The sequence below is a fragment of the Tetranychus urticae genome, chromosome 3 (assembly GCF_039701765.1).
Source record: "Tetranychus urticae isolate SD_2017Ah chromosome 3, NJAU_TeUrti_SD_1.0, whole genome shotgun sequence".
Taxonomy (NCBI): domain Eukaryota; kingdom Metazoa; phylum Arthropoda; class Arachnida; order Trombidiformes; family Tetranychidae; genus Tetranychus; species Tetranychus urticae.
Window position 1 is genome coordinate 23,905,343 of NC_142960.1, and position 25,561 is coordinate 23,930,903.

At 32.7% G+C, this 25,561-nt stretch overlaps 7 protein-coding genes and 1 long non-coding RNA gene across 9 annotated transcripts; 3 read left to right on the forward strand and 5 right to left on the reverse strand.

Annotated features, from left to right (window-relative positions):
- Nucleotides 1-602: 602 nt before the first annotated feature.
- LOC149093653 (uncharacterized) lies at nt 603-2,282 on the reverse strand. Its single transcript, XR_016200108.1, has 2 exons — nt 1,721-2,282; nt 603-1,543 (listed from the first exon to the last, which is right to left on the reverse strand). It is a non-coding gene; the product is annotated as an uncharacterized LOC149093653 (long non-coding RNA).
- Nucleotides 2,283-2,954: 672 nt separating this feature from the next.
- LOC149093654 (BTB/POZ domain-containing protein 6-B-like) lies at nt 2,955-6,727 on the reverse strand. The gene has a single exon (XM_089269575.1). It carries the CDS (start codon nt 4,353-4,355, stop codon nt 3,498-3,500), a length of 858 nt encoding a protein of 285 aa, XP_089125701.1. The 5' UTR covers nt 4,356-6,727; the 3' UTR covers nt 2,955-3,497.
- A 687-nt stretch (nt 6,728-7,414) lies between these two features.
- Nucleotides 7,415-13,472, reverse strand: lute (BTB/POZ domain containing protein 3 lute). 2 transcript variants are annotated; one of them, XM_089269866.1, is made up of 3 exons: nt 13,307-13,472; nt 12,275-13,184; nt 7,415-8,999 (listed from the first exon to the last, which is right to left on the reverse strand). In XM_089269866.1, the coding sequence occupies exons 2-3, from the start codon at nt 12,958-12,960 to the stop codon at nt 7,958-7,960; spliced, it is 1,728 nt and encodes a 575-aa protein (XP_089125992.1). In that variant the 5' UTR covers nt 12,961-13,184; nt 13,307-13,472; the 3' UTR covers nt 7,415-7,957. The 2 variants fall into 2 exon arrangements, with proteins under 2 accessions (XP_089125992.1, XP_089125991.1); XM_089269865.1 differs by having other exon boundaries at nt 12,275-13,250.
- Nucleotides 13,473-14,007: 535 nt separating this feature from the next.
- On the reverse strand, nt 14,008-18,251 carry Cul3 (cullin 3). The gene is made up of 12 exons (XM_015932685.3): nt 18,021-18,251; nt 17,758-17,955; nt 17,566-17,679; nt 17,318-17,478; nt 17,106-17,220; nt 16,805-17,033; nt 16,566-16,714; nt 16,038-16,493; nt 15,376-15,967; nt 15,099-15,310; nt 14,926-15,032; nt 14,008-14,849 (listed from the first exon to the last, which is right to left on the reverse strand). The coding sequence occupies exons 1-12, from the start codon at nt 18,072-18,074 to the stop codon at nt 14,825-14,827; spliced, it is 2,412 nt and encodes an 803-aa protein (XP_015788171.1). The 5' UTR covers nt 18,075-18,251; the 3' UTR covers nt 14,008-14,824.
- An 878-nt stretch (nt 18,252-19,129) lies between these two features.
- On the forward strand, nt 19,130-20,233 carry RFeSP (Rieske iron-sulfur protein). The gene is made up of 2 exons (XM_015932775.3): nt 19,130-19,425; nt 19,507-20,233. Exons 1-2 carry the CDS (start codon nt 19,221-19,223, stop codon nt 20,112-20,114), a joined length of 813 nt encoding a protein of 270 aa, XP_015788261.1. The 5' UTR covers nt 19,130-19,220; the 3' UTR covers nt 20,115-20,233.
- A 431-nt stretch (nt 20,234-20,664) lies between these two features.
- LOC107365296 (gamma-aminobutyric acid receptor-associated protein-like 2) lies at nt 20,665-21,515 on the forward strand. The gene is made up of 4 exons (XM_015932777.3): nt 20,665-20,831; nt 20,895-20,950; nt 21,052-21,224; nt 21,311-21,515. Exons 1-4 carry the CDS (start codon nt 20,759-20,761, stop codon nt 21,423-21,425), a joined length of 417 nt encoding a protein of 138 aa, XP_015788263.1. The 5' UTR covers nt 20,665-20,758; the 3' UTR covers nt 21,426-21,515.
- On the reverse strand, nt 21,275-22,925 carry Cdc50 (cell cycle control protein 50A). Its single transcript, XM_015932774.3, has 4 exons — nt 22,810-22,925; nt 21,932-22,744; nt 21,700-21,865; nt 21,275-21,628 (listed from the first exon to the last, which is right to left on the reverse strand). The coding sequence occupies exons 1-4, from the start codon at nt 22,856-22,858 to the stop codon at nt 21,577-21,579; spliced, it is 1,080 nt and encodes a 359-aa protein (XP_015788260.1). The 5' UTR covers nt 22,859-22,925; the 3' UTR covers nt 21,275-21,576.
- An 87-nt stretch (nt 22,926-23,012) lies between these two features.
- Nucleotides 23,013-23,985, forward strand: mRpS18C (mitochondrial ribosomal protein S18C). Its single transcript, XM_015932776.3, has 4 exons — nt 23,013-23,128; nt 23,193-23,287; nt 23,355-23,438; nt 23,519-23,985. Exons 1-4 carry the CDS (start codon nt 23,089-23,091, stop codon nt 23,735-23,737), a joined length of 438 nt encoding a protein of 145 aa, XP_015788262.1. The 5' UTR covers nt 23,013-23,088; the 3' UTR covers nt 23,738-23,985.
- The last annotated feature ends 1,576 nt before the right edge of the window (nt 23,986-25,561 follow it).

Consider the following 25,561-nt stretch of genomic DNA (forward strand, 5'->3'; position numbering starts at 1 on the left):
TTAAACTATGGTTAGAAATGTTTAACATCGTCTTCAGCAATGGCCATTTTGACTATAATTTTATAATGGCTACTTAAATTATCCAACCTTAAGCTTTAATTGTAGAATGACTGCTCTAAATTGTTCATAGAGGGTGATGAACGCACAGCCATTTTAGTTTGGTTAAGTTACCGCGGGATGTTAGTTAAGGAGGGAAAATGAAATCTGCAAAATTAGCAATTTTCATCTATTTTTTGGAAAAGGTTTAATTAACAATTGACTAATTTATTTCTTACTTTTTCTTGATTAATTTCCTACTAAAATTGCTTATTGGAGGACAATAGTTGAATTATTTACAGACCAGTGTAAATTAAACAAGTAAAATTAACAAGATTTGTGACAAAATCAAGCTCGACAGGAGGGCAAGGTTCGTTTTTTGGTTTCAATGATTTTTTTCTTGTAATTTTCTTGATAGAGGAAATTGTAATTGATTGCTGGTGAATTTTTACTATTGATTTATAAAGGTTTTCTGTTTGTAATTGAAAACACCCAATCCTCTAGGATAATCAGCCATCAACCAAAAGATAGAGATGATAGAATCGATAGAGACCAAAATAAAGGAATCATGTGAAATAAAGTTTAATTCTTTTTTTATACAATCTCGATTTGATTTAACAATATTCAAAAAGTTTAATCCAATAAGTATTTATATATTGTTCTGTAGTTTTTTTTGCTAACTCAATATAAGATTTTGTTGATCTTTGTAGAGAGAAAAATGATTAGGTTTATATTCAATCAATAGGTGAAAATGGCGGCGTTAGATAAAATTTCTTGAGACCAACTTTGTATATAATCTGCTACTTTATTTGCTCATCTGATCAGCGCTCCTTTGAAACATGATGGTATAAATCCGATGGTACTTTAAACATGGCTTTAGATTGAAGTCAGTGGAAGGATGAGTTGAAGAAAAATGTGATTATACAATAACAAAAAATGAGACAAATGAGCAATGGCGACTCTGCTTTTAACGTGAATCTTGCAGATGATGAAATGGGCGATGAAAAGGCTGATCTGAAAGGAAGAAACGAAGTAGATACTGAATTTGATGGATGAGAATTTGTTGTTAGAGATGAAATAAATTTCCTATCATTTATCAGTTCATCAACGCAATGGATTCGATCCAACTCAGTTAACCATAGTATTAGAGATAAGGTTAATATGGTGACGATCAATAATAGAGTTAATTGTTTCGCAGTATTGAAAACTAGAGGACTTGCGGCCATCGGGGAACAATTAGAATTGCTTGGGGTCGAGTGAACGATGATTGAAACCATTGAGCTAAATATGAAAATTAACAGACGACAAAATATAAATCAAGTGGTGGGCCAGATAGACCAGGTTCCAAATAGTAGAGTTGGGATAGTAAACAGTTCCAGTAAATTAATCTTCAATAACAGTCTTTAGATTCTTTTTTAGGTAAACAGCAACAATTCAATGGGAATTCGGTCAGAGGTGAAGCTGGTGAAAAATAGGAGATCGATGAGAATATTTCTTTTTGCCAAATCTGTGTGATAAACATGTTTTAAGGTCAAACAATTGGAATAAATCTTTCTTGAGTAATCAACAGGATAAATTAATCTGATGGGTCAACATTGATTTGAATTTCAATAATAGTAGTGAGAAAATTATGTAAATGATGTTACAGGACAGACAAGGTAGAAAGGAACATGAATGTAGTTACATAATTTGCTTGTTGGGCTTGTCGCAGTTCCTTTATTCTTTCAGCGATTAACACAGAGGTAAAGTGATTAGCAATGGGCGATGGTAACTCCGTTAATTGTACACAGTTCATGATCCAAAAAAATAGACGATAACACTTTATAACAAGATCCAATAACAGTTCACAAGATAGTCAGTGGAGCTACTGTAAGGTAACCGTTACCATCAACTACTCTTTGGTTTCTATTTCCAGTTTGAGTAGATCTTCTTTCAAAAATACCAATATTCATTTCTAAACTTGAATCATAACACTGAGATGTAATAACAATAAAATTTAATTGAAACAGTAAACAGTAAATCAGTAGAAAAGGAGAAAAAATATTAATTGTAACAAAAAGAGAATAAAAATAAGCAAACAAAATGAGGTTGAGAGGTGATAGAAAGAGAAGCAAACAGAGGTCTAGAAAAAGAGAGAAGACACATTCTTAAGGAAAGTTATTGTGGGTCAAAATGAATTTAGACTGTGCCCTTGGATTCGATCGACTTGCTTTCTCTTCTGTCATCATCATTATCATCTTATGGCTTTCTTCAGCTAACCAAGTCTATCTTACAGCGCATAGTTGATTGTAATTGCACAGACTCTAATCAAGACTCTGTGAGGTAAAGTTCAATTTATTATTATTCAAATTCACTGTTGAGAAGCTTACAAGTTGAAGAAAGATGGCGATTGAAACAGAAAGATACAGATGATGACGAATTATCTCTAGTTTATTTTCAACATTTTTGGTGTATTTTAAGCAATTGTTTACAAGCTTTATTCCCACCGAGCTAATTTTCAAGGCAAACTTTCTTTACACTCCCTCAATAAGTTATAAACAAACACTTGGTTCAAATTTTTGTTCAATACAGTAAATTGTTGAAAGCCTGATGAATCCATTTGTTAATGATATCTATCCGTTTGATTGATTCAAATTTTGTTATGGTTTGAACAGCTTTTAAAACAGTTAATTCCAATTGATTGGTAAATCAAAGATCATTCACATTCATCATTTGTTTTACTGCTAATTTTAAAGAGACTAAATATTTATTTTAAAAGCAAACAAATCATTTTAGTATAGATTGAAAGACGTTAATCCAGTTAATTTCGAGACGTTTCTGAATTAGGATCATTTAACAGTTCAAAATTTGCTCAATTTAAAAGCAATACTCTCGAGTTCAAAGTTGAAAAGCTAGTTTTACAATTAGCCTTGTTCAAATTACAATAGATAATCTTTTTCCCACAGAATTTATTATAACACTGAGATTTTACAATTTACTGGTGTCAAAAAATTTAAAGCAATTTAACAGTTTACATTGACAAGGCTTTTGAAGGTTAAGAAAACACTGTTAAGTTGATTAAACTTGAAATTGAAATCAAATGACTTTGTATCCATTGAGTAATTTTAATTTACAATTGAGTGCAATGATATTGAAGTATTGTACACAGTCTGATCATAAGAGGTATTTGAAGGGAAATCAGAATAAAAGGATAATTGATATAAAAGGGTGTAAATTGGAAACAATATTGAATTAAAATAAGTTATTTGATTAAACAGTTTGAATAGAACCGTGGAAAGTAAAACAGATCACAGAATAATTTACAAAATTGAGAACACATTCAGGATGAAGAGACAATGAAGGGTAATGATGATTAGAATGATCAAATGCATGAAATCGGGGATAGCAGCGCAGTTTGGCTGAATCATTTTTTGACAAGATAAGAAAGTAACGTGTCATCAATGACTTTAATATTAGAATCATCAATCTTTAGCTCCATAGAATAACAATTCAGGGATTTGTCCTCCATGAACATTAGTTCCATTGGTGCTGTCTGATGAAACATGAAAATTGAATGTAACCTTATCAACAGTAACTTCATTCAATCCGTCTTGACCAAAAAAGCTCAACTCATTGCCATCAAGGACCACTGATGCAGTGTAAAAGGTTTCTGCTTCAACTTGAATTGGATGTTGAAAGTAGACACGAAAAGTGTTACTCGATCCATCAGAGAAAAATTTAGTATGATCTTCTGCAAGAACTTTTCCCATCTTCTTCAGTTCCATTTTAACTTTATAATCTGCCGAGGCATTGGATGACCCATATAAACCGAAACCAACGATAAAAATACGTCTGTCAACAGTGAATTGTATGGAATCACATCGACCTCGATATCTCCATTGGTTATTACGATAAGCTGATGACTGGAATCGATGACAAATTTGAACCTTCAATCCTAGGCGCTTTTTTGTGGGAAAAGATAGGATGGGCTTGTTTCGAGCAGTATAATACAAGAATATATCAGTTGTTTCTTGAAGACTAAGTAATCCAGATTGAGCTGGTCCATTGGCAAACTCTTCGATAGTCATGGTTGGAATACGAAGCAGAAAGATTGCCTTGCCCAATATTTTTCTTTGATTATCCGGAGTTGGTTCAATATTTCGTCGGGAACATTCCATTTTAGCCCAGTCAAGGGTTGCGTGAAAGATGGAAGCTTCTTTAGCATTGAGAGTTTCTCGATTTAAAATAGTTTCCAAGGTTGAAAAGTCAATCTCGGTAAAACCCTCAGAAGAAAGGGCGAGTTCAGCTTGAGCATCAATAACTTCCCAACATTGTTTCATCAAATCAGGTTCTTCAAATAATCTTGATTGATTAAGGAGTACACAGGCATTTCGAGCAGTTATACTTGTTTCAAGGTATTCAACACAAGCACGAGCCAAGTGAGGAACCAAATATTTTTTGGCAGCATAGAGGGTCAACAACACCGAATCTGCTTCCAAACAGATATCATCACAATAAATGTACCTAAAAATATAAACAAAGAAACCAATTAATAAACCATACAAGAGTTAATGGAATAGAGTTGTTTGAATTAATCAGGAATCATTTCAAATTGCCTCGTTCACAGTAAAAACCAAGTTGCTTATTAGATTACAAAAAATAATCGTTGAGACGCAAATATTACAATATTGATTGAAATATTAATAGTTGGTAGTGAGATGTAACTGGATACTTTGATTGAGCTTACAATAGCAAAAATTGTTAATGGTTTAGATGCAGTGTTTAGATAACGAGTTTGATAATCAGTGATTCATAAAAGTTAATTAAACTTAACCAAAGCTGTATTTGAAAGAGATCTTTTCATTTTGATTTTGAATACAATTGAAGAGACTCCAAACTATCGACTGTTTATCATTCACTAACATGATCAAGGTCAGGCTCAATTGGTCAAAAATTTAAGGTCAGAGAAAGTTCAAATCACATCACGAAACTATTTAGGATGAGATGGTTATTTGTTGACCAAGATGAACATGAATATGAAATTTGTGACAAAGAAAGTGAAGTTAATTCATTGATAATCAACGGCTCAAAATGCATGTTTAAGATTCGCGTGATGCTAATTCATCTTGGTAAGATTTTTCAATGGTTTTAACATTCAACTCTCAACACATTCAATTTACTGACAATCAAAGCTTAACCAAACAAACAATCTATGAATAACACATTATTAAATTGCATGCAATTCGAGTGGGTTAGTAAAATTAATGGCTGATAGTTAATGAAACAGTAAGGTCAAAACCTCTTAGGTCTTGATGGACATTCAGGAAAACCAATTAGACTGTGTTAGACTTGCCAATAATTGTTGACAATTGAAAAACAAATGTAAAAGCCTTTTTAGTTTTGATATTTCTAGCTTTGTTTGAGCTGCTGCCATGATTAACCATAAAAGTATCTTGTTTTGTAAATGATTGATGTTTGTTAACCACAAGGCTGATGAAATTTGAGACTGAATTAAACATTTAGGATGCAATTCACCATCAACATGCTTCATGTGGATCCTCATGTAATTAATGACGTTGGTTTTCATCTTATTGAGAGGAGAGGTTAGAAAATTGTAATGGAAATGAAAAATTTGGACATTTGTTGAAATCTTGAAACCGTCAATTCTATTGTAATTATTGTAGGTTTAGTTAAATCTTCCCAAGCAATTTAGATCAAGACTGTTCAACATCAAGAGCACAAAAAAATTGATTGACGAGTAAAAAAACGAGCACACAAAACGTAACTAAGATTGAGGTCAAAAAAGATTGAAAGTGAAAAAGCTTGTCTTTTCAATCATTAATAGTATTTAAGTTAAATTGTAATTTTTTTGCTGTGATAGTTGATGAGGTAAGAAATTTTTTTAAATCAGTGAAGAAAAGGAAAAAGTAATTGAATAATGATGATCATTCTAGAAGGAATAACCCTTTTTATACGCTCTTATGCTTTTTGTCCTCGAAGTGACAATAAGAAGGCAATGAGTACACAATGAACCCAAAAAACCTAAAAAAAAATAATCACCTGGTTAAATTGTAATAAAGTGAGATACAGCCTTTGTTTTTACCATTGAAAGATTATGAACAATCTCGGTCAGAATCTAACAATCTTGTTAACTATTGAAGTTTTAAATACGATTATTGTTTTACAGCTAAATCTGTTGAATAGAGTTGATTGAGAAAAATGTTTTTATCAGATTTTACTGGAAATTGTAAATGCTTATCATGCTCCATGCTTATCAATCGTAATGATTGGGTAAAGAGAAACCTGAGACAACACAAATTGAAAGATGATGGTTAAAACTCGCATTTAATAACAATTAAAGACTCTTTTTGTGAAGCAACGGGTAGCATGTAATTTGAATTGTTTCAGTTTAGAGCTGAGGCTTTGTGATGCAGACAAGGTTAACAATCTGTTAAACCAGCGGAGGCTTTTGTACATTAACTTTTTTAAAAAAACATGAAAAACTTGAGAAAATTGAAATTTTGCAAAAATGTAATAAAAGACCCTGAAGAGTCATTGATCCTCTCATTCACACCATGATTTTGTAGTTGCGGCAAGGTTGGAAATACTCAATTTTTGATACTGATGAGCTATCAAATTGATTGGATCGGACAAAAGGATAAAATGTTGAGAAGTAAACCAAACTGAATTGTAATTCACGGCAAAGAAAAAAGCAATTTACCAAAAGAGAAAATTAAATCCAATTAGACGGTATTTTCTTCAAGGTTTCAACAATACTAACCATTTGATGCTTTTCTGAACATAAAAATATGAACAATTTTCATGACTATTTTAGCTAAACCAAAATATTGATCAATTAAGGAAAGAGTTGAGAGTGAATTAAGGAAAGGCGTAGGATAAATGGAAAAATACAGCTTAATAAATGGAATACAGAGTTTAAGCAATTGTTTACAAGCTTTATTCCCACCGAGCTAATTTTCAAGGCAAACTTTCTTTACACTCCCTCAATAAGTTATAAACAAACACTTGGTTCAAATTTTTGTTCAATACAGTAAATTGTTGAAAGCCTGATGAATCCATTTGTTAATGATATCTATCCGTTTGATTGATTCAAATTTTGTTATGGTTTGAACAGCTTTTAAAACAGTTAATTCCAATTGATTGGTAAATCAAAGATCATTCACATTCATCATTTGTTTTACTGCTAATTTTAAAGAGACTAAATATTTATTTTAAAAGCAAACAAATCATTTTAGTATAGATTGAAAGACGTTAATCCAGTTAATTTCGAGACGTTTCTGAATTAGGATCATTTAACAGTTCAAAATTTGCTCAATTTAAAAGCAATACTCTCGAGTTCAAAGTTGAAAAGCTAGTTTTACAATTAGCCTTGTTCAAATTACAATAGATAATCTTTTTCCCACAGAATTTATTATAACACTGAGATTTTACAATTTACTGGTGTCAAAAAATTTAAAGCAATTTAACAGTTTACATTGACAAGGCTTTTGAAGGTTAAGAAAACACTGTTAAGTTGATTAAACTTGAAATTGAAATCAAATGACTTTGTATCCATTGAGTAATTTTAATTTACAATTGAGTGCAATGATATTGAAGTATTGTACACAGTCTGATCATAAGAGGTATTTGAAGGGAAATCAGAATAAAAGGATAATTGATATAAAAGGGTGTAAATTGGAAACAATATTGAATTAAAATAAGTTATTTGATTAAACAGTTTGAATAGAACCGTGGAAAGTAAAACAGATCACAGAATAATTTACAAAATTGAGAACACATTCAGGATGAAGAGACAATGAAGGGTAATGATGATTAGAATGATCAAATGCATGAAATCGGGGATAGCAGCGCAGTTTGGCTGAATCATTTTTTGACAAGATAAGAAAGTAACGTGTCATCAATGACTTTAATATTAGAATCATCAATCTTTAGCTCCATAGAATAACAATTCAGGGATTTGTCCTCCATGAACATTAGTTCCATTGGTGCTGTCTGATGAAACATGAAAATTGAATGTAACCTTATCAACAGTAACTTCATTCAATCCGTCTTGACCAAAAAAGCTCAACTCATTGCCATCAAGGACCACTGATGCAGTGTAAAAGGTTTCTGCTTCAACTTGAATTGGATGTTGAAAGTAGACACGAAAAGTGTTACTCGATCCATCAGAGAAAAATTTAGTATGATCTTCTGCAAGAACTTTTCCCATCTTCTTCAGTTCCATTTTAACTTTATAATCTGCCGAGGCATTGGATGACCCATATAAACCGAAACCAACGATAAAAATACGTCTGTCAACAGTGAATTGTATGGAATCACATCGACCTCGATATCTCCATTGGTTATTACGATAAGCTGATGACTGGAATCGATGACAAATTTGAACCTTCAATCCTAGGCGCTTTTTTGTGGGAAAAGATAGGATGGGCTTGTTTCGAGCAGTATAATACAAGAATATATCAGTTGTTTCTTGAAGACTAAGTAATCCAGATTGAGCTGGTCCATTGGCAAACTCTTCGATAGTCATGGTTGGAATACGAAGCAGAAAGATTGCCTTGCCCAATATTTTTCTTTGATTATCCGGAGTTGGTTCAATATTTCGTCGGGAACATTCCATTTTAGCCCAGTCAAGGGTTGCGTGAAAGATGGAAGCTTCTTTAGCATTGAGAGTTTCTCGATTTAAAATAGTTTCCAAGGTTGAAAAGTCAATCTCGGTAAAACCCTCAGAAGAAAGGGCGAGTTCAGCTTGAGCATCAATAACTTCCCAACATTGTTTCATCAAATCAGGTTCTTCAAATAATCTTGATTGATTAAGGAGTACACAGGCATTTCGAGCAGTTATACTTGTTTCAAGGTATTCAACACAAGCACGAGCCAAGTGAGGAACCAAATATTTTTTGGCAGCATAGAGGGTCAACAACACCGAATCTGCTTCCAAACAGATATCATCACAATAAATGTACCTAAAAATATAAACAAAGAAACCAATTAATAAACCATACAAGAGTTAATGGAATAGAGTTGTTTGAATTAATCAGGAATCATTTCAAATTGCCTCGTTCACAGTAAAAACCAAGTTGCTTATTAGATTACAAAAAATAATCGTTGAGACGCAAATATTACAATATTGATTGAAATATTAATAGTTGGTAGTGAGATGTAACTGGATACTTTGATTGAGCTTACAATAGCAAAAATTGTTAATGGTTTAGATGCAGTGTTTAGATAACGAGTTTGATAATCAGTGATTCATAAAAGTTAATTAAACTTAACCAAAGCTGTATTTGAAAGAGATCTTTTCATTTTGATTTTGAATACAATTGAAGAGACTCCAAACTATCGACTGTTTATCATTCACTAACATGATCAAGGTCAGGCTCAATTGGTCAAAAATTTAAGGTCAGAGAAAGTTCAAATCACATCACGAAACTATTTAGGATGAGATGGTTATTTGTTGACCAAGATGAACATGAATATGAAATTTGTGACAAAGAAAGTGAAGTTAATTCATTGATAATCAACGGCTCAAAATGCATGTTTAAGATTCGCGTGATGCTAATTCATCTTGGTAAGATTTTTCAATGGTTTTAACATTCAACTCTCAACACATTCAATTTACTGACAATCAAAGCTTAACCAAACAAACAATCTATGAATAACACATTATTAAATTGCATGCAATTCGAGTGGGTTAGTAAAATTAATGGCTGATAGTTAATGAAACAGTAAGGTCAAAACCTCTTAGGTCTTGATGGACATTCAGGAAAACCAATTAGACTGTGTTAGACTTGCCAATAATTGTTGACAATTGAAAAACAAATGTAAAAGCCTTTTTAGTTTTGATATTTCTAGCTTTGTTTGAGCTGCTGCCATGATTAACCATAAAAGTATCTTGTTTTGTAAATGATTGATGTTTGTTAACCACAAGGCTGATGAAATTTGAGACTGAATTAAACATTTAGGATGCAATTCACCATCAACATGCTTCATGTGGATCCTCATGTAATTAATGACGTTGGTTTTCATCTTATTGAGAGGAGAGGTTAGAAAATTGTAATGGAAATGAAAAATTTGGACATTTGTTGAAATCTTGAAACCGTCAATTCTATTGTAATTATTGTAGGTTTAGTTAAATCTTCCCAAGCAATTTAGATCAAGACTGTTCAACATCAAGAGCACAAAAAAATTGATTGACGAGTAAAAAAACGAGCACACAAAACGTAACTAAGATTGAGGTCAAAAAAGATTGAAAGTGAAAAAGCTTGTCTTTTCAATCATTAATAGTATTTAAGTTAAATTGTAATTTTTTTGCTGTGATAGTTGATGAGGTAAGAAATTTTTTTAAATCAGTGAAGAAAAGGAAAAAGTAATTGAATAATGATGATCATTCTAGAAGGAATAACCCTTTTTATACGCTCTTATGCTTTTTGTCCTCGAAGTGACAATAAGAAGGCAATGAGTACACAATGAACCCAAAAAACCTAAAAAAAAATAATCACCTGGTTAAATTGTAATAAAGTGAGATACAGCCTTTGTTTTTACCATTGAAAGATTATGAACAATCTCGGTCAGAATCTAACAATCTTGTTAACTATTGAAGTTTTAAATACGATTATTGTTTTACAGCTAAATCTGTTGAATAGAGTTGATTGAGAAAAATGTTTTTATCAGATTTTACTGGAAATTGTAAATGCTTATCATGCTCCATGCTTATCAATCGTAATGATTGGGTAAAGAGAAACCTGAGACAACACAAATTGAAAGATGATGGTTAAAACTCGCATTTAATAACAATTAAAGACTCTTTTTGTGAAGCAACGGGTAGCATGTAATTTGAATTGTTTCAGTTTAGAGCTGAGGCTTTGTGATGCAGACAAGGTTAACAATCTGTTAAACCAGCGGAGGCTTTTGTACATTAACTTTTTTAAAAAAACATGAAAAACTTGAGAAAATTGAAATTTTGCAAAAATGTAATAAAAGACCCTGAAGAGTCATTGATCCTCTCATTCACACCATGATTTTGTAGTTGCGGCAAGGTTGGAAATACTCAATTTTTGATACTGATGAGCTATCAAATTGATTGGATCGGACAAAAGGATAAAATGTTGAGAAGTAAACCAAACTGAATTGTAATTCACGGCAAAGAAAAAAGCAATTTACCAAAAGAGAAAATTAAATCCAATTAGACGGTATTTTCTTCAAGGTTTCAACAATACTAACCATTTGATGCTTTTCTGAACATAAAAATATGAACAATTTTCATGACTATTTTAGCTAAACCAAAATATTGATCAATTAAGGAAAGAGTTGAGAGTGAATTAAGGAAAGGCGTAGGATAAATGGAAAAATACAGCTTAATAAATGGAATACAGAGTTGCTTCAAGAACGATATAAGTCTTGATTCAGTTGGTGTTGGTATTAAACTTTGAAATTGCTACCAAATCTGTTCAAGGTTAGCAAAAATGGTTTATCAATGTTTTTCCAATCATGCTTCTAAATCGGTACATCCAGGTAAACGTTGTTGATATCAGGTTATCGTGAAATATCAACGAATGAAGACATGAATGAAATGAAACAAAAAATTGGGTTTTGTAAATTGAGTAATTATAACTTTAAAAGAATGAAACTAAATTTTTGGCCAAAAAAGGTCAAAAAATGAATTTTAAGAGTAAAACAGAGTTTAGAGCAGATTCAATCATTCCAATTGTTAAAATAAATATAAATGATAAAAGATAGCGACGTGCCTTAAAGCTAACCTAATACTGATTAACTTCAATTGTTTGTTGTTATCCAATTCTGACAAAAGTTAGGCAAGAACCTTATTATTTAGAGGTCGCAAGGTTAGCTACAAGTTGAACAGAAGATAAATTAATCCAAAAATGAATTCTAAAGTTTTGTGCGATGTTGTTCGCAATATTTGAGGGCTGGCATTTATTTTCATTACCAACACCTGAAGATTATTTATGTTCAAGTTTTACTATTTCAAGTGAAAAAGTATAACGAATGGAAATCCATTCCTGCTGACCGTATTTTATTACTTAAGATTATGCAAAAGGAAAGTAAAAGTATAAATACGATTTAAGACAAAGCTTCCTTTTAACGCCTTACATTCTGACCTCAAGCATTTTGACCTAAAGCGTATAACAAAGTGGTATGAGTTTTCAGGATCATGTATACAGTCTAATTTGGGGAAATTTAGAAATATTATTCCATTTTTTTTCAAGATCAACACGTTTACCTGAGAAGTGCAAAAAAAGCAGTTGGTTCAACATCAGGTATCTCGATTTCATTCCTATTCTCAGCCAAACCACCGTAAAACATGGCAAAGAAGACAGCACTACCTGTGGCAAGAACGTATTTATGGGCTGGTATTTTCTGTTGACAACCTTTGGGTCCAACTATGAAAGTAATATCACTCATTAAATCATTATTAAACATAGCAGCATTTCTTTCACGGACATTAGCCTTGGTTGCCTGCCAATTGGGATCCGAGGTAACCTCTGGACCTGATGCTAATGGGATTGGCGAAGTGCCAATTGAATTTTTATGCAATGGAGTTGGTGAAGGTGGTGGAGAATAGGACTGGGAAACGCATTTAAATGAACTGTTGTGGTTACTAATGTTGTTTGTGGTACTGTATGATGAAGATGATGGTGGTAATAATGAATTGACAGTGCTAGACGGTGAATTGGAAGACGAATAACGATTTGACGAAGGCGCTAAGCATTCAATTTCTCGCTGAATACAATTTAGTCTAGATGGTTCATCCGATGCGCTAGAATTTCCGTTCAGGTTATTATTGGCGTGTTGTGATGGTGTAGAACGGGATATATTATTCAAGCACTGAGGAAATGCTTGCACAATGCCACAGGTTTTTGGCGCTTCAGAGTCATCAAAAGATCGACTAACAGGAGGATTAAACATTGGTTATGAATATTTACTATTCAAACATAAATGGTTTGGAATATTCCAATGAGTTGATGTTGGCTTAGAATTATTTTAGGAGGATTCTGGTTTTGTTGACTATTTTCAATGGACTAAAAAATACAATCCACCTCAGCTGGAACAATAGGCTGTGTGAAGTTTTGTTTTGATCCAATGGCCTTCCCAGTTGTTAACACAAGGCTCGTTTTTGCATGAAATTGTATCTGGTTGATGAGAAGACTTTTGCAGTTGAAAGTGGTGATGACTATGATGATGGTGCCCTGTTGATACTTTGGACATGAAGATACCGAGAGGTAAACAAATTCAACAGTGAATGTCACCTTACCTTAAAAGTAGAGATTGAAAAATATTTTATTTTGTATCATTTTGATCACGAAAATTTAAAGAAAAAGGCTCACAGATGAAACTACTTGGTGAATTAATATGTTTATTGTACATAATGAATATCTGGTGATCAACATTAACATCAGACACAAGAAACATCAACACACAAACAAGTATAAAATGCAGGAGAAACAGAAGAAAGAGAAAGAGAGAATGGGAGAAAACAAGAACGAAAGAAAGAAAGAGAGAGATGTTTGAAAAACGAATGAAAAAACTGGTCTTGTTTTGCTTCTGTTTGTCAGACAGCAGTTTCATTTTTCTTTGTTGCAAGGGTTCGTTTATAATAAGGGAGCATCAATGACATTAATGAACTGATAGTTCATTATAATTGGCGGTTTAATTACAGAGCACATAAAATTAAGATACCTAACCTGTAAGACATTTTTAATACTGTTTATAGTCTCCTACCAGAAATTTTACCGATGTGGAAATAACTACGGCTAATTGTATCTCCATATTTTGGACACAAATAGTAGCCATGCAATTTAATCTTGTGATTCAGTCTGATTCACTCAGTTTTCGGCGACTATTGAATTAGAAAATAAGTAAATAAATAAATCTAAAAGGATACGCCATGGGGAAAAGATCACATGAGATCAACGACTTAAATAGTTAAGGCTCAGTTTGACCTTTAAAGAAAAGTTTTCAATTTGATAGAAGTTTAATTCTGATGTACACGCATTTTTAAGTGTCTATGTTTACAGAATTTTTGATACAAAATTTAAAAAAATAACACATTTCTTGGTCAAAAATCGTGTTATGACTCATTCTCTTGGACATGGGATGCACAAAATTGCTCCAAAAAAATATTTCAACCAAATACGGACTATATTTCAGTTTCAGCTTCGTTCGCCGAGTCTTGAATCCGCAGAGATAGAGGATGAGGGATGAATTCTTTCTACAATTTATCAAATGAACTTTATTTCCATTGAAAACAACAAATAATTTTCCGTAAACCGAAAAGACCTTATGTGAGGATTGAAATTGTTCATTTCGAGTTGACTGGTGAGTTTTCTTAAGAGTCCAGCAATATTAAACCCAATTCATTCAATTGGCTTAATGATGTTCTCTAGCGGACAGTAATTGGTGAATTGTGAGTGTCTCAATATTCAGGACGTAAAATGATTTTGATTGAACCATGAAAACCAACGTGCATAAATCATTGGATTGTGAGCTTTAAAATGTTATTACATTGCTGAGATCCACTTTTCAAACAGAATTGAGGTTTGCATTAAAGCTCCATAGAATCATGTATTGCAATCAATCGTCGGACCAAATTTTGTTCAGATAGAAAATGAAATCTTTGTAAATGTATTTGAAAGATGAACTATCTTTTCATAAAATACAAAGTTAATGGTAAACACATTGTTGAACAATGGAATAGATAATGACGTGGGTAATGTACGGGTATAAATTATATATATATGAGTATATCATGAAACATCAAATTGAAGAAATCTTAAGCTACATAAGTGTACACTTTTCTGTAATTAAAATAAAAAAATTAATTAGTATGTATCAATGCAAACCACTAGGACAGAAAAAAATTATTTATCTTACCTATCTTCAGGAGTTCTCGCTAAGTATTCTCTGTCTATCAGACCTTCGATTCGTTTTTTAATAATCACAGGACTGGGCATAAATCGAGATTTGAGTTGCTCGGTGACCTTTATTGGAAAAAGAAATTTGTCATCAGTAAAATCGAAATCAAAAATAAAATTAAAATAACTTACTTCTGAAACTAAATTAGAATGGTTCATTCTTTTACGGGCCTTCATTATTCTAACAATAGCTGCTTCGATTTCATGTTTCCTATCCTCATCGACTTTGCTTCTGGTCTCTTTTCTTTCTGGTTCTGATTCTCCTTTGGCCGTTACAGCCTGAATCTTAACTCGATGTAATTTGGAAGTGAAAGAATCGTTAACACAAAAAACATGATTTGGCTCTGAAAAAGGAAGAGAAAAATCATTAAGCGTTTGAATCAACCAAGAAACTAAATTTTGAACTAACCTATCTCCTTAGTTTTGGGATGTTTTATCAAGATTCGTTGAGCTGGTTTTCCCATGGCTAAGGATTGTAATGCTCTGGTTAAGTCTTTTAAAGGTATATCTGTTTCACTTGTTATCTCCTCACACGTTAATCTATCTCTATTATTGAATAGCATTAGGATACACATTTGCTGAGTGGATACTTGAATAATATGCTTTCTTGGAACCGGTGCCTTAGTGGTTGGTGGGGGCGCATTAACTACTGAAGATGAAGTGCTGACAGCATTACTCGATCCTGGATCTAATTGATCAGAATTCATTCCATAAAAGTTACAAGTGGTACTGACCATGGTCGGTTGACCATTAAAACTGTTACCATTCTCACTAGAATCGTCCTTCTTGGGTCCATAAAATGTGGCATTCAAATCAGCCCAACCTAATTGTGGTTGTAACGTTAATTGTCTTCCACTATGTTTAGCGAGGTAGAAGCGTTTAAAAGCTTCAAATGCATTTCTTGGTGCAAGAGGAATGTTGCATTTAGAAGGTGTTGATTGAGTTGGCCAAAAACCTGTGGTCAAGATTCGAACATTCAAGTCCACACCAGCCAAGTTAACCTGAAGAGATAATAAATCATTAGATATGAGAATATTACCGAATAAAAAATAGAAGAGAAAAAATAATTACCCTAGAACTTTGTACATGCGTTTTGAATTCATCCATCATTGTAGTGGATACTGTTATATCTCTAAACATTCCTTCCAACTTCGACGTGAATTGACAACCACATTCAGTTTTCAATTTGGAAATCATGTTTTTCTCAGAATCATCGGATACACTTTTATTTAAAAGGAGCCGCTTGGCGAGATGTTGCTTATAATATCTTTCAAAAACATCCTTTTCTTGAAGATAACGGAACAAGACCATTGTTTTGTCGAGGACCTGCTCAATATCTTGTTCTGACATTCCTTTAACACCTTTCTTGAGTTTATCGTCAATAAATAGAGATAAATATTCAGGGGATTTCGGGTTTAAATTTAGAAAATATTCAAAATCTTTTGCTATCATTTTAGAAAATTCTTTATCCGAATTAAATGAACCAACTAAAAACGTGTCGAATCGATCTTTAAGTTCCAACAGAGACTAAAAAAGAAAATAGCGAAAAAAGGGTGAGTATACAAGCAAAAATAAACTATGTTGCTCGTAAAGAAATACCTGGACGAAGGTGATAGCATCAGTTTTTCCTCCTTCATCTTCCATGACTAATTTTTTGCCTTCTTCAATCAAATATTGGCTTACACAAGAGAGAATCGCTTGAAGACCTCCATCAACACGACGTAGTAAATTATACATACAAGCAAGATCTATCGTAACAAGAGAAAAGAATTACAAAAATGGCAAATCGCATCATGATCAAAAAAAGATGAAATATAAAAACTTATTCCATAACGTACCTTGTGTCTTCTGGTTTTTTAACATATGTACAACCCCTGAATTTTCCATCTCCACAATTGTTTTCATGTGTTTAGAAATTAGCTCTTCTTCAACAACAGCAACTATTTGAGCTTCAGTGGATTCATCTAGATAATGTTTTGCTCGTTCAGCTTCTTCGTTGATTCTCTGCTCTACTTTTCTTATATAAACAGATGCACTGTTTTCAGCTAAAAACTTTTGACTTTCAAGCTGAAAATATCAAAGGGTCAGTAAAATTTATGATTAGATATCAAGTATCTTAATAAATATTAAGAAACTCACCTGATAAAATTCGGCTGATTGAGCGAGAAATGGTCTTTCGAAGTCTTCTTCATATACACTACGAGAATCGATACCTAAGTTTATAAGCATTTGACATGCATTACGGACAGCGGATCTGAGAATACCAAAGAAGAGCAATAAAATACCATAAAAATTATTTTTAGTATTTAAAATTTATAAATGAATAACTAATGGAATGAGCAAGGTTTTACCTGACAATGACTTCTCCTCTCCTCTCTCTCATAACCATGTCCAGTAAAGTTTCTTTCAGATTATCTCTTATTGACCCATATCTGACAACATGATCTCGGAACAGATTAAGACCCAAATTATAAACACTATCAACTCTGTTTGGGATTATGTAAACACGATCCTAGTGTTAAAGATGAAAAAGAAAGAACAAAAGAATGTAAGATAAATGAATTGGCTAATTACTTTTCTTCAAAAACTTCACACTCACCATATACATCAGGATATCTCTTATCATAACCATGCTCGTCTGATGGTCATTCCAAGCTTGATTCAATGTTTTTAAGAAGTTATTATTGATTGCAGCAAGAACATCTTGACGGACCTGTAAAAGACAGTTGAATTAGAAAAATAAACATGTATGAACACAGACATAGATAGGTTAACATCCTTAATTACGTACTTTGTTATCAAGATGATCCTGAACAACTTGTCTCAAACCATTGTACAATTTTTCACCGTGTTTATGTAAGACCATGGTGTACGCATTTCTATATAACTCCTCAAAACTGAGTCCACTGTTGTTTTTCTTCTGGATCTCCTGAATAGCGTTTTTAAGAGTTGACCAGATCTCTGTGACAAACCTTTCATCCATCACAGTCTGAAAATGAAGAACATGATTAGTAGGTGGCTTCAATAATGATAATTAGAAATAAAAATACTTACGGGAAAAGCTCTGATTCTCATTTTGTCCTTCCGCTGGGTTTTAGTTGGATTCATAGCGAGCTTCAAGGCTTATAGGTATAATTTCAATAGAGTATACCTGATTTAACCCTTAAAAACTGGAATTAATTGGTCAACAATTGATTTATTAATCAACAAAATAATCAAATAAATAATTAGAATTCTGGTTAATTGGATACAGGCTTACAATTATTTTAAACCAAACTATAGAGAGACTTTATGGAGACTTGCGATGATATTTTCGATACGAGTAGTATTGATACTTGAAGAAACAATACTCCTCGATACAATAGTATCGATATCGATAAAGCCAACAAAATTTTATTAAGCGAATTGTAGAAATTTTAACTAAATTTTTAATTTTAAATAGATTTTCTGTTAATATTTTTCGACTGAATGTTGCTCCAAAATTATCTGAGTTTTATCTCTGAACTATTGCTGAACTTGAATTAGTGATAAAGTAAAAGAGCGAAGAGAAAGGGTATCTTCTGATGCAGTTTAATTTGACACCTCGTATTTTCTCATCGCTTGTTTTTATCTAGATGCTAACATAAGAGTTTGCTAACTTGTTTAACCTTTGATTGACAATTCAAAATCAATTAACTTCTCACATTTCATCCTTTGAACGATCTATCCAATCTCAATACCAAATCTAAACATTGGACAATAGGGTTATAATTTTCGCTCAGTTTTCTTATTAAACTGAAAGCCATGATCTCGATGCTAAATATATTCATACTGTGAACCTCGTTCAGATCGAATCGTATTACATGATGCAACACTTGATGTAATTTCATATTTAAACAGATTTTTGCGCAATCTTTGTTTTTCTTGAGCTAAAGAAGCTTTAAAGAAGCTTGTTAATTAGCTTCATTTAAGTTGGCAACTTGTTAAAAACGCTGAAAGCATGTTTTTTACAGCAGTTTGTATTTCTAAGAAGAGAATCAATATTTGATTTGGAAAATGAAGAACTAAATCAGTTTAATCGTTCTTAAATTTTTGGAACAAACTTTTTTTGCGTTTCATTATTGAGAAAAGATCCCTTTTAGTCAATTTTTAAAAGCGCACCTAGTGGTGACTTTGAAAGCTGAAATTACATTGATCTACTTTTAAGTCTATATTTATAAAATTAATTTTGATCAATTGTAAATTATTTTTGTTGTTTTATTTACTTTTTTCGTCATGCTTTCAATAAGTACTCGATCTGGTAACCTTTCTTCTCTTATTAAAGCCACAGCACAGGCAGTTAATGCTAAACCAGCAGGACCGGCTGTGGTTGCTGGCCACGAACATTACGTTCCAGAAGATGGGAAAAAGTGGTCTGTCTCATCGTTATCCTCTCAAAGCATTTTGAAGAAATCTTCCGCTGTATCCTTATCTGTCAACGGTAAGTAAGCCTTAGATTATATTTTCAGTCTCTTCCAAATTATATCCCATAATAATGGTTGTGTTTTGTCCTTGCATACAGGTATCAGCCAAATCAGGTTAGCTCATACAGACATCAAGGTTCCTGATTTCACTGAGGTCCGGAAAAAGGCAACACAAGACCCGACATCACGAAGTAAAGACACTGCTGACGCTAGAAGGGCTACAACTTATGGATTGGCCTCTGGTTTAGCTCTTGGTGGAGCTCTAATGACAAAGGGAGTTGTTCGTGGTCTAGCTGAAACTTGGTTACCATCAAAAGATGTTTTAGCTTTAGCTAAAATTGAAGTCAACTTGGATGAAATTCCTGAAGGCAAAAATTTAGTCGCAAAATGGAGAGGAAAGCCCGTATTCATCCGTCATCGTACTCAAGACGAAATTGAAAAGGCTAAGAAAACTAATTTGTCTGAACTGAGGGATCCTCAAGCTGATGAGGAAAGAACTCAAGATCCCAAATGGCTTGTTGTCATTGGTGTTTGTACTCATCTTGGATGTGTACCCATTTCCAACGCTGGTGATTTCGGTGGGTATTATTGCCCTTGCCATGGATCTCATTACGATCTATCTGGAAGAATAAGGAAGGGCCCTGCTCCAGCGAATTTAGAGGTACCACAATACGAGATCAACGGAAACGTCTTGGTCGTTGGTTAACTTTAAAAATAGATTAATATTAATGGAGTTATTAAAAATGTAATTAATTGAAACTTAAAAAATAATATCTTTAAAAAGTTGCATCAAAAGAGTTATTAAACAAAACTCTGTGTATTAAATAATGCGAATATCATTTCTTTATCAACCTGATCACCCCAAAGAGCAATAAACTACCCTTTGGATCAGCCAGCCTGATGTTAAATATCTCGAAGAGAGATAACAATGAAATACAATCAAAAACCTTAAATCTACTGTATGAAGTATTGTAGGGATTGCAAAATGTGATGTCGAATTATAATTGTTACAATTAAATATATTTAGAAGGCGTAAAATCCAGAATTTTCTTAAAATAAACAACAAAAGGGAGAAAATTATTGGGATAAATTTTTCATTTTATTCAATTCAGATTTATTTCTCTGATCGCATCAATCTTGCAGCCAATGATTGTCGTTTGTGCAAAAGATTAGCCGATTGTTAGGAACAATATTTCTTGTTCAAACAGTATTTGTCTCTCTCTCTAATTGCTCCCTCTCTTGTGTTAGTTGCTTTCTCACAGCTATCATTATTGAGCCTTATTGTTGATGATAATAAATTTTATTTGATTTGCTTTTTTACTAGAAACTATCTTTTACTTTTTTTACAAAATGTTCACCAAATCAGAGCATTCAAGACAAGCATCTCCTATGAAATGGAACTTCAAAGAAAAATTTTCGCTGGGTAAGTGATCTATTCCAATTTCGGTAATCTTTCATTAACATATTGCCTATTATCAATTGATAGAGCAAAGGAAAAAGGAATCAACAGCAATTAGAGAAAAATATCCTGACAAAATTCCGGTAAGAGAGCTAATTATTAGAAAAATAATCCGAGCTTATAACGCTATTCAAATTGCAATTTTCCACTGTTTCTAATCCAAAATTCTGTATCCAATTCACAGATAATTGCTCAAAAATCTCCAAAATCTCATCTTAAAGATTTGGAAAAGTACAAGATGCTTATACCATATGAGGTGACTGTGGCTCAATTGATGTATTTGCTTAGGGACCGACTTGAACTTACTCAAAGAGAGTCAATTTATCTCTTCATTGATCGAACTTTACCTCAGTCAAGGTGATGGATAATTATTTACTTGCATGTTTTTAATAAGATTAGGACTGGAATGTGTTTTAATTTATTTTGTGTTTATTATCTTATAGTGCATTGGTCGGTGAACTGTGGTTCAGGCATCAGGATGACGACGGTTTTTTGTACGTTATGTTCAGCGAGGAAAACACTTTCGGGAAATTCCAAGACTGGATATCGATTAACTAGATTTACTACAATAACATTTTATTTTAAATTTTTTAAATATTTACTAAAAATTTACTAATTGATAATAAATTTGATGGGTAATTTGAGGCACCAGTGCATTCTTATTAAGCGGCTTCTGCATAAATACTGGATATGGTGTAAATGAAAATCCTCATGAATTCAAGTAGGGAGATCTTTGAGAAACATTAATTATATCGTTTACACTAGGGAAAAGAGATTAAGCGCAAAAAATATTAGAAAATATTCTTAAGAAATGAGTTAATCTAATAATTACCTTCGTCCATATTTGCGGTGGATGAAGAAAAAGAATCCAGATAGAGCCAAACAAATACAGCCAACAGCAATGTATGCTATACCCAAGAATGGGTTCTTGCCACCAAGCCATGAAGTGTTAGAAATGATTATCCTTTTGGTCCCCTTGAATGAAGTAACAGGATAAACTACAAACAAGTAAAAGATGCAAGCGTTAATTACACAAATAGCAAAGAGAATGTGCTAGAACTTACAATACTTTATTTTAATTTTATAATCTGCTTCAGGTAAGCCATCATGATATGGTGCGATTGTATGATTGACTCTACCCCAAAGTTTTCGGAATGTAGGAAGAGCTGCTGTGCGCATCCAGACTATTAAATGTTCATTGAGGTAGCCATTGTTATCAGGATTTTTCGTGTCTAATTCCCAGACATTTTTCTGCCAGTTGGGTGGATGAGTATAGCCTTTGAATGCATCGGTACCATTGATTGCACCAGAAGGATTTCGGAATTTAATATTCTTATCGGTTGCCCAAGCAATACCAGTTTCGATAACTGGTACTCCATTATATTTTGCCCCATAATAATGGAACATCTCAAAAGTATCGTTAAACAGAGAATTTGCTATTGCACCACATGGAGCAATAGGTTTACCACCATATTCTTTGAATGGTTCACAGTCAGATGATAAGGCATCTTTAATTCCCAGCAATTGCCGATCATCTCTTGATTTGACGTATCTTCGATGGTTTTGGTAATAATTGGTCAGGCCATAGTAAATAAACACGTCTCGATTGTAACTCTTAGGGAGCCTGAATTTTATATTACATTCACAAGGTTTATCTAATGTGGTTTCATTGTAAGGCTTGGAAGCACAGGTTTCACCTTTATCATTTTTACAGTGTGTATAGTCAAGAACAGTTTCTTGAACTTCATTTGAAGAAAGTAATAGGCCGATTCCAATTGGAACAAAGGTAATTCCAATTAGCAAAAAAGTAGGCAAGACAGTTCCAGCTGTCAAAATGGGTTGCCAAGCAGGTAATTTTTGTTGTTTGAATGCACTACCTAAACAAATAAAAAACCAAAGCTTTAAGTAAATCAAAAACAAGAAGAGGTTGAGGAATACTTACTGGAAGGACGATTACGTTGCGGGTTGGTTTCCTCAATAATATTGGCCATTATTTGGAAATTTAATGAATGTAATTGAAAACTTGATTCTTCAAATTGACATTCCCATCAGCTGACTGCGCAATGTTGTTGTTTATTCTTTCAGATGTAGTGAAAATAGCTTCTTCATGCTAAAGCTACAAAAATAACAGTGAAAATTGTCTGAAAATCAGCATTTCTAAATTGACCTCAACAATTTCTGATTTCTTAGCATTTGTTTTCATCATTTCCCATTCATTTTAATGGCTTTCAAATTAGTCCAAGGGATACTTAAATCTAGGGGTAAGTTTATTTCGTTTAGTTTTATCAATAAGTGTAATTTTATTGTATTAATTTATATTTCCAGTTCAAATTTCATCTGTAAATAAACTGCTATCCCATGAGGCGCTTGTTTACAAACCTTTAATTCGGCAAAATTCAAACTTTTGTCCTGACGATGCGGTAAGTTTTTAAGATTTACTTAAATCATTCGTATCACTAATGAAAATGCTTTTTTCAAATTTTGTAGCCTGTAAGTGAGATGGAAAATCCATTTAAAAAGAAAGTCACTCAATGTATATTGTGTAAATACAAAATTGAGTTAAACTACAAGGTTTGCTACAAATTACAATGCATGCTTGCTTTTTGAAACTCTGAAAATTCATTGCTTTAACATTTTTCTCTTATTTTTAGAATCCTCGTCTTCTAAGTCAATTTATCTCACCCCTAACTGGATCAATTTATGACAAACATATAACTGGTTTATGCGAAGGCCAACAGAACAAGCTGATTGACATGCTTAAAAAATCTCGATATAATGGTTTCATGGGATACATCTTTAAGGATCCAAGATTCAAAAATGACCCTAAACTTTTCGACCCCACACGACCTTTGAGACCAAACCCCCACTAATAATATTTAACAATTTGCCTGTCTGTCAGTAGAAAATAGATATAAAAATAGAAATGAAATTGAACCGTAATTTCAATAGAAGATCCAACAATGTTTGTCCAAAAGAAGTTTGTTTCAACATTTTGATAATTTATGAATTATAAGATCTTTAAGTTTTATTGTTTGTAACTAAATGCAAATAATTGAGCTAATGCGTGATATATGAAGACCGTATTGCTTAATAACATTAAATCAATTATAAAATCATAGACAGATAATTGCTTGATTTTCATTTCCTTTTCTCAGTGCTGGATCCTCAACCAAATTTGGAACTTGGCATTAACATCATTTGGATTGATGTGCTAGCTGCTATTATACATATGCTATTATGTAAATTTCCCTTCTTAACAATATGCTAGTTGAACAAGAAGTTGATCTGTTTATCTGTTCTTTAGGAGTGATCAACTATCTATTCAGATGGTTGAAGAGCTATAGTTGATGCCTTGGCGACAGGTCCTAAGAATTATCTGGTGACCATCTCAAATAATTCAACAAGTTTTTACAAATGCGCATTATATCAAGTCTATCAATTTTATTTTTAAATTTTTGATAATTTTTCAGAAAGAAAAATTATCCAAGACCTTTAGTGACTTTGAGAGCCTTTGTCACCTTTTTTAATTGAAATTTGATAACACTTTCAGTTCAAGAGAAATTCATAAAACAAAACTGTACAATTAGATATTGAACATCGTACTTCACTTCTGTGAATTCTCGGCATTGATCATTTCACGAAATATTATGTAAGAGAAGGCACCTGGAAATCAATTCAATAGACAGTGAAACAATTCTTTCTGATGACTACTTGATTGACTTGTTACAGATCCTGTTTAAACACATTTACTACATTTACTGCATTTAAGTACATTGTTTCAATTTAACTTGATTGGCAATGTTCGTCAATTTAGATTCACTCAAAGAAAATATGTTTTACTTCGATCTTTCTCTTTCTCTTTCTTTAATTTTTATAATAAGAAAGCCGTAGGTTATCGATCTTCTGCTCGAAATAAGTCATCTGCTTACATAAAAGATCAGTTCAATCGTTGCAAGAGAGGTTCTAGAAAAATTTATGAGCAAAGTTTATCAGATAAAGTTATCATTATGGACGACGAGAAGTACGTCCCGCTCGATCCAAGACAAATACCAGGCAAAAAATTTTATTCGGCAAAGTCAAAAATTTCAGTTTTCGATGAGAATGAATTGATTTCTTGAAACAAACAAGATCAATTTCGTACGCAAAAAAATCAACCCTCCAAATCTTCCTCAGTGTCGCGCAATCGAAAATTTTGAGCTTTATGTAAGGCTGAGTACTCGCAAAAATATACCTGGAAGACTGTGATTTCGTTAGAATTTGGCAAAATATTTCCAATAAAATCTCAGAAAGCTCTGGCAAAGCTCTTATGGTGGGCCCTAAACAGAAAGTGCGTAAGGTTGCGCGTAAAGGTTAAAACTCTGTCATTTCTTAATTTTTATGGAGCTCAACATCTTCTCATTCAGCGAATAAAATTTCATAAATTTAGCAATAGTATCAATAAATTTATTTACTTGTAAGAATTGTCACCTTACTTCTTTATCCAGCCTCTAGTTGATGCCTTGGCGACAGTTTCTCTTAATTCGATTAATTCGATCACAAATAACCAGCCAGTTTTTGCTTATCAGAATCAGCCGAATATAAAATAATATGAAATTAAATGGAAAAATAATAGCTATAACGTAATAAACATAATAAAATAATTTACTTTTGTCGTCAGTCTTTCAATAAGTACTCGATCTGGTAATCATTTGACA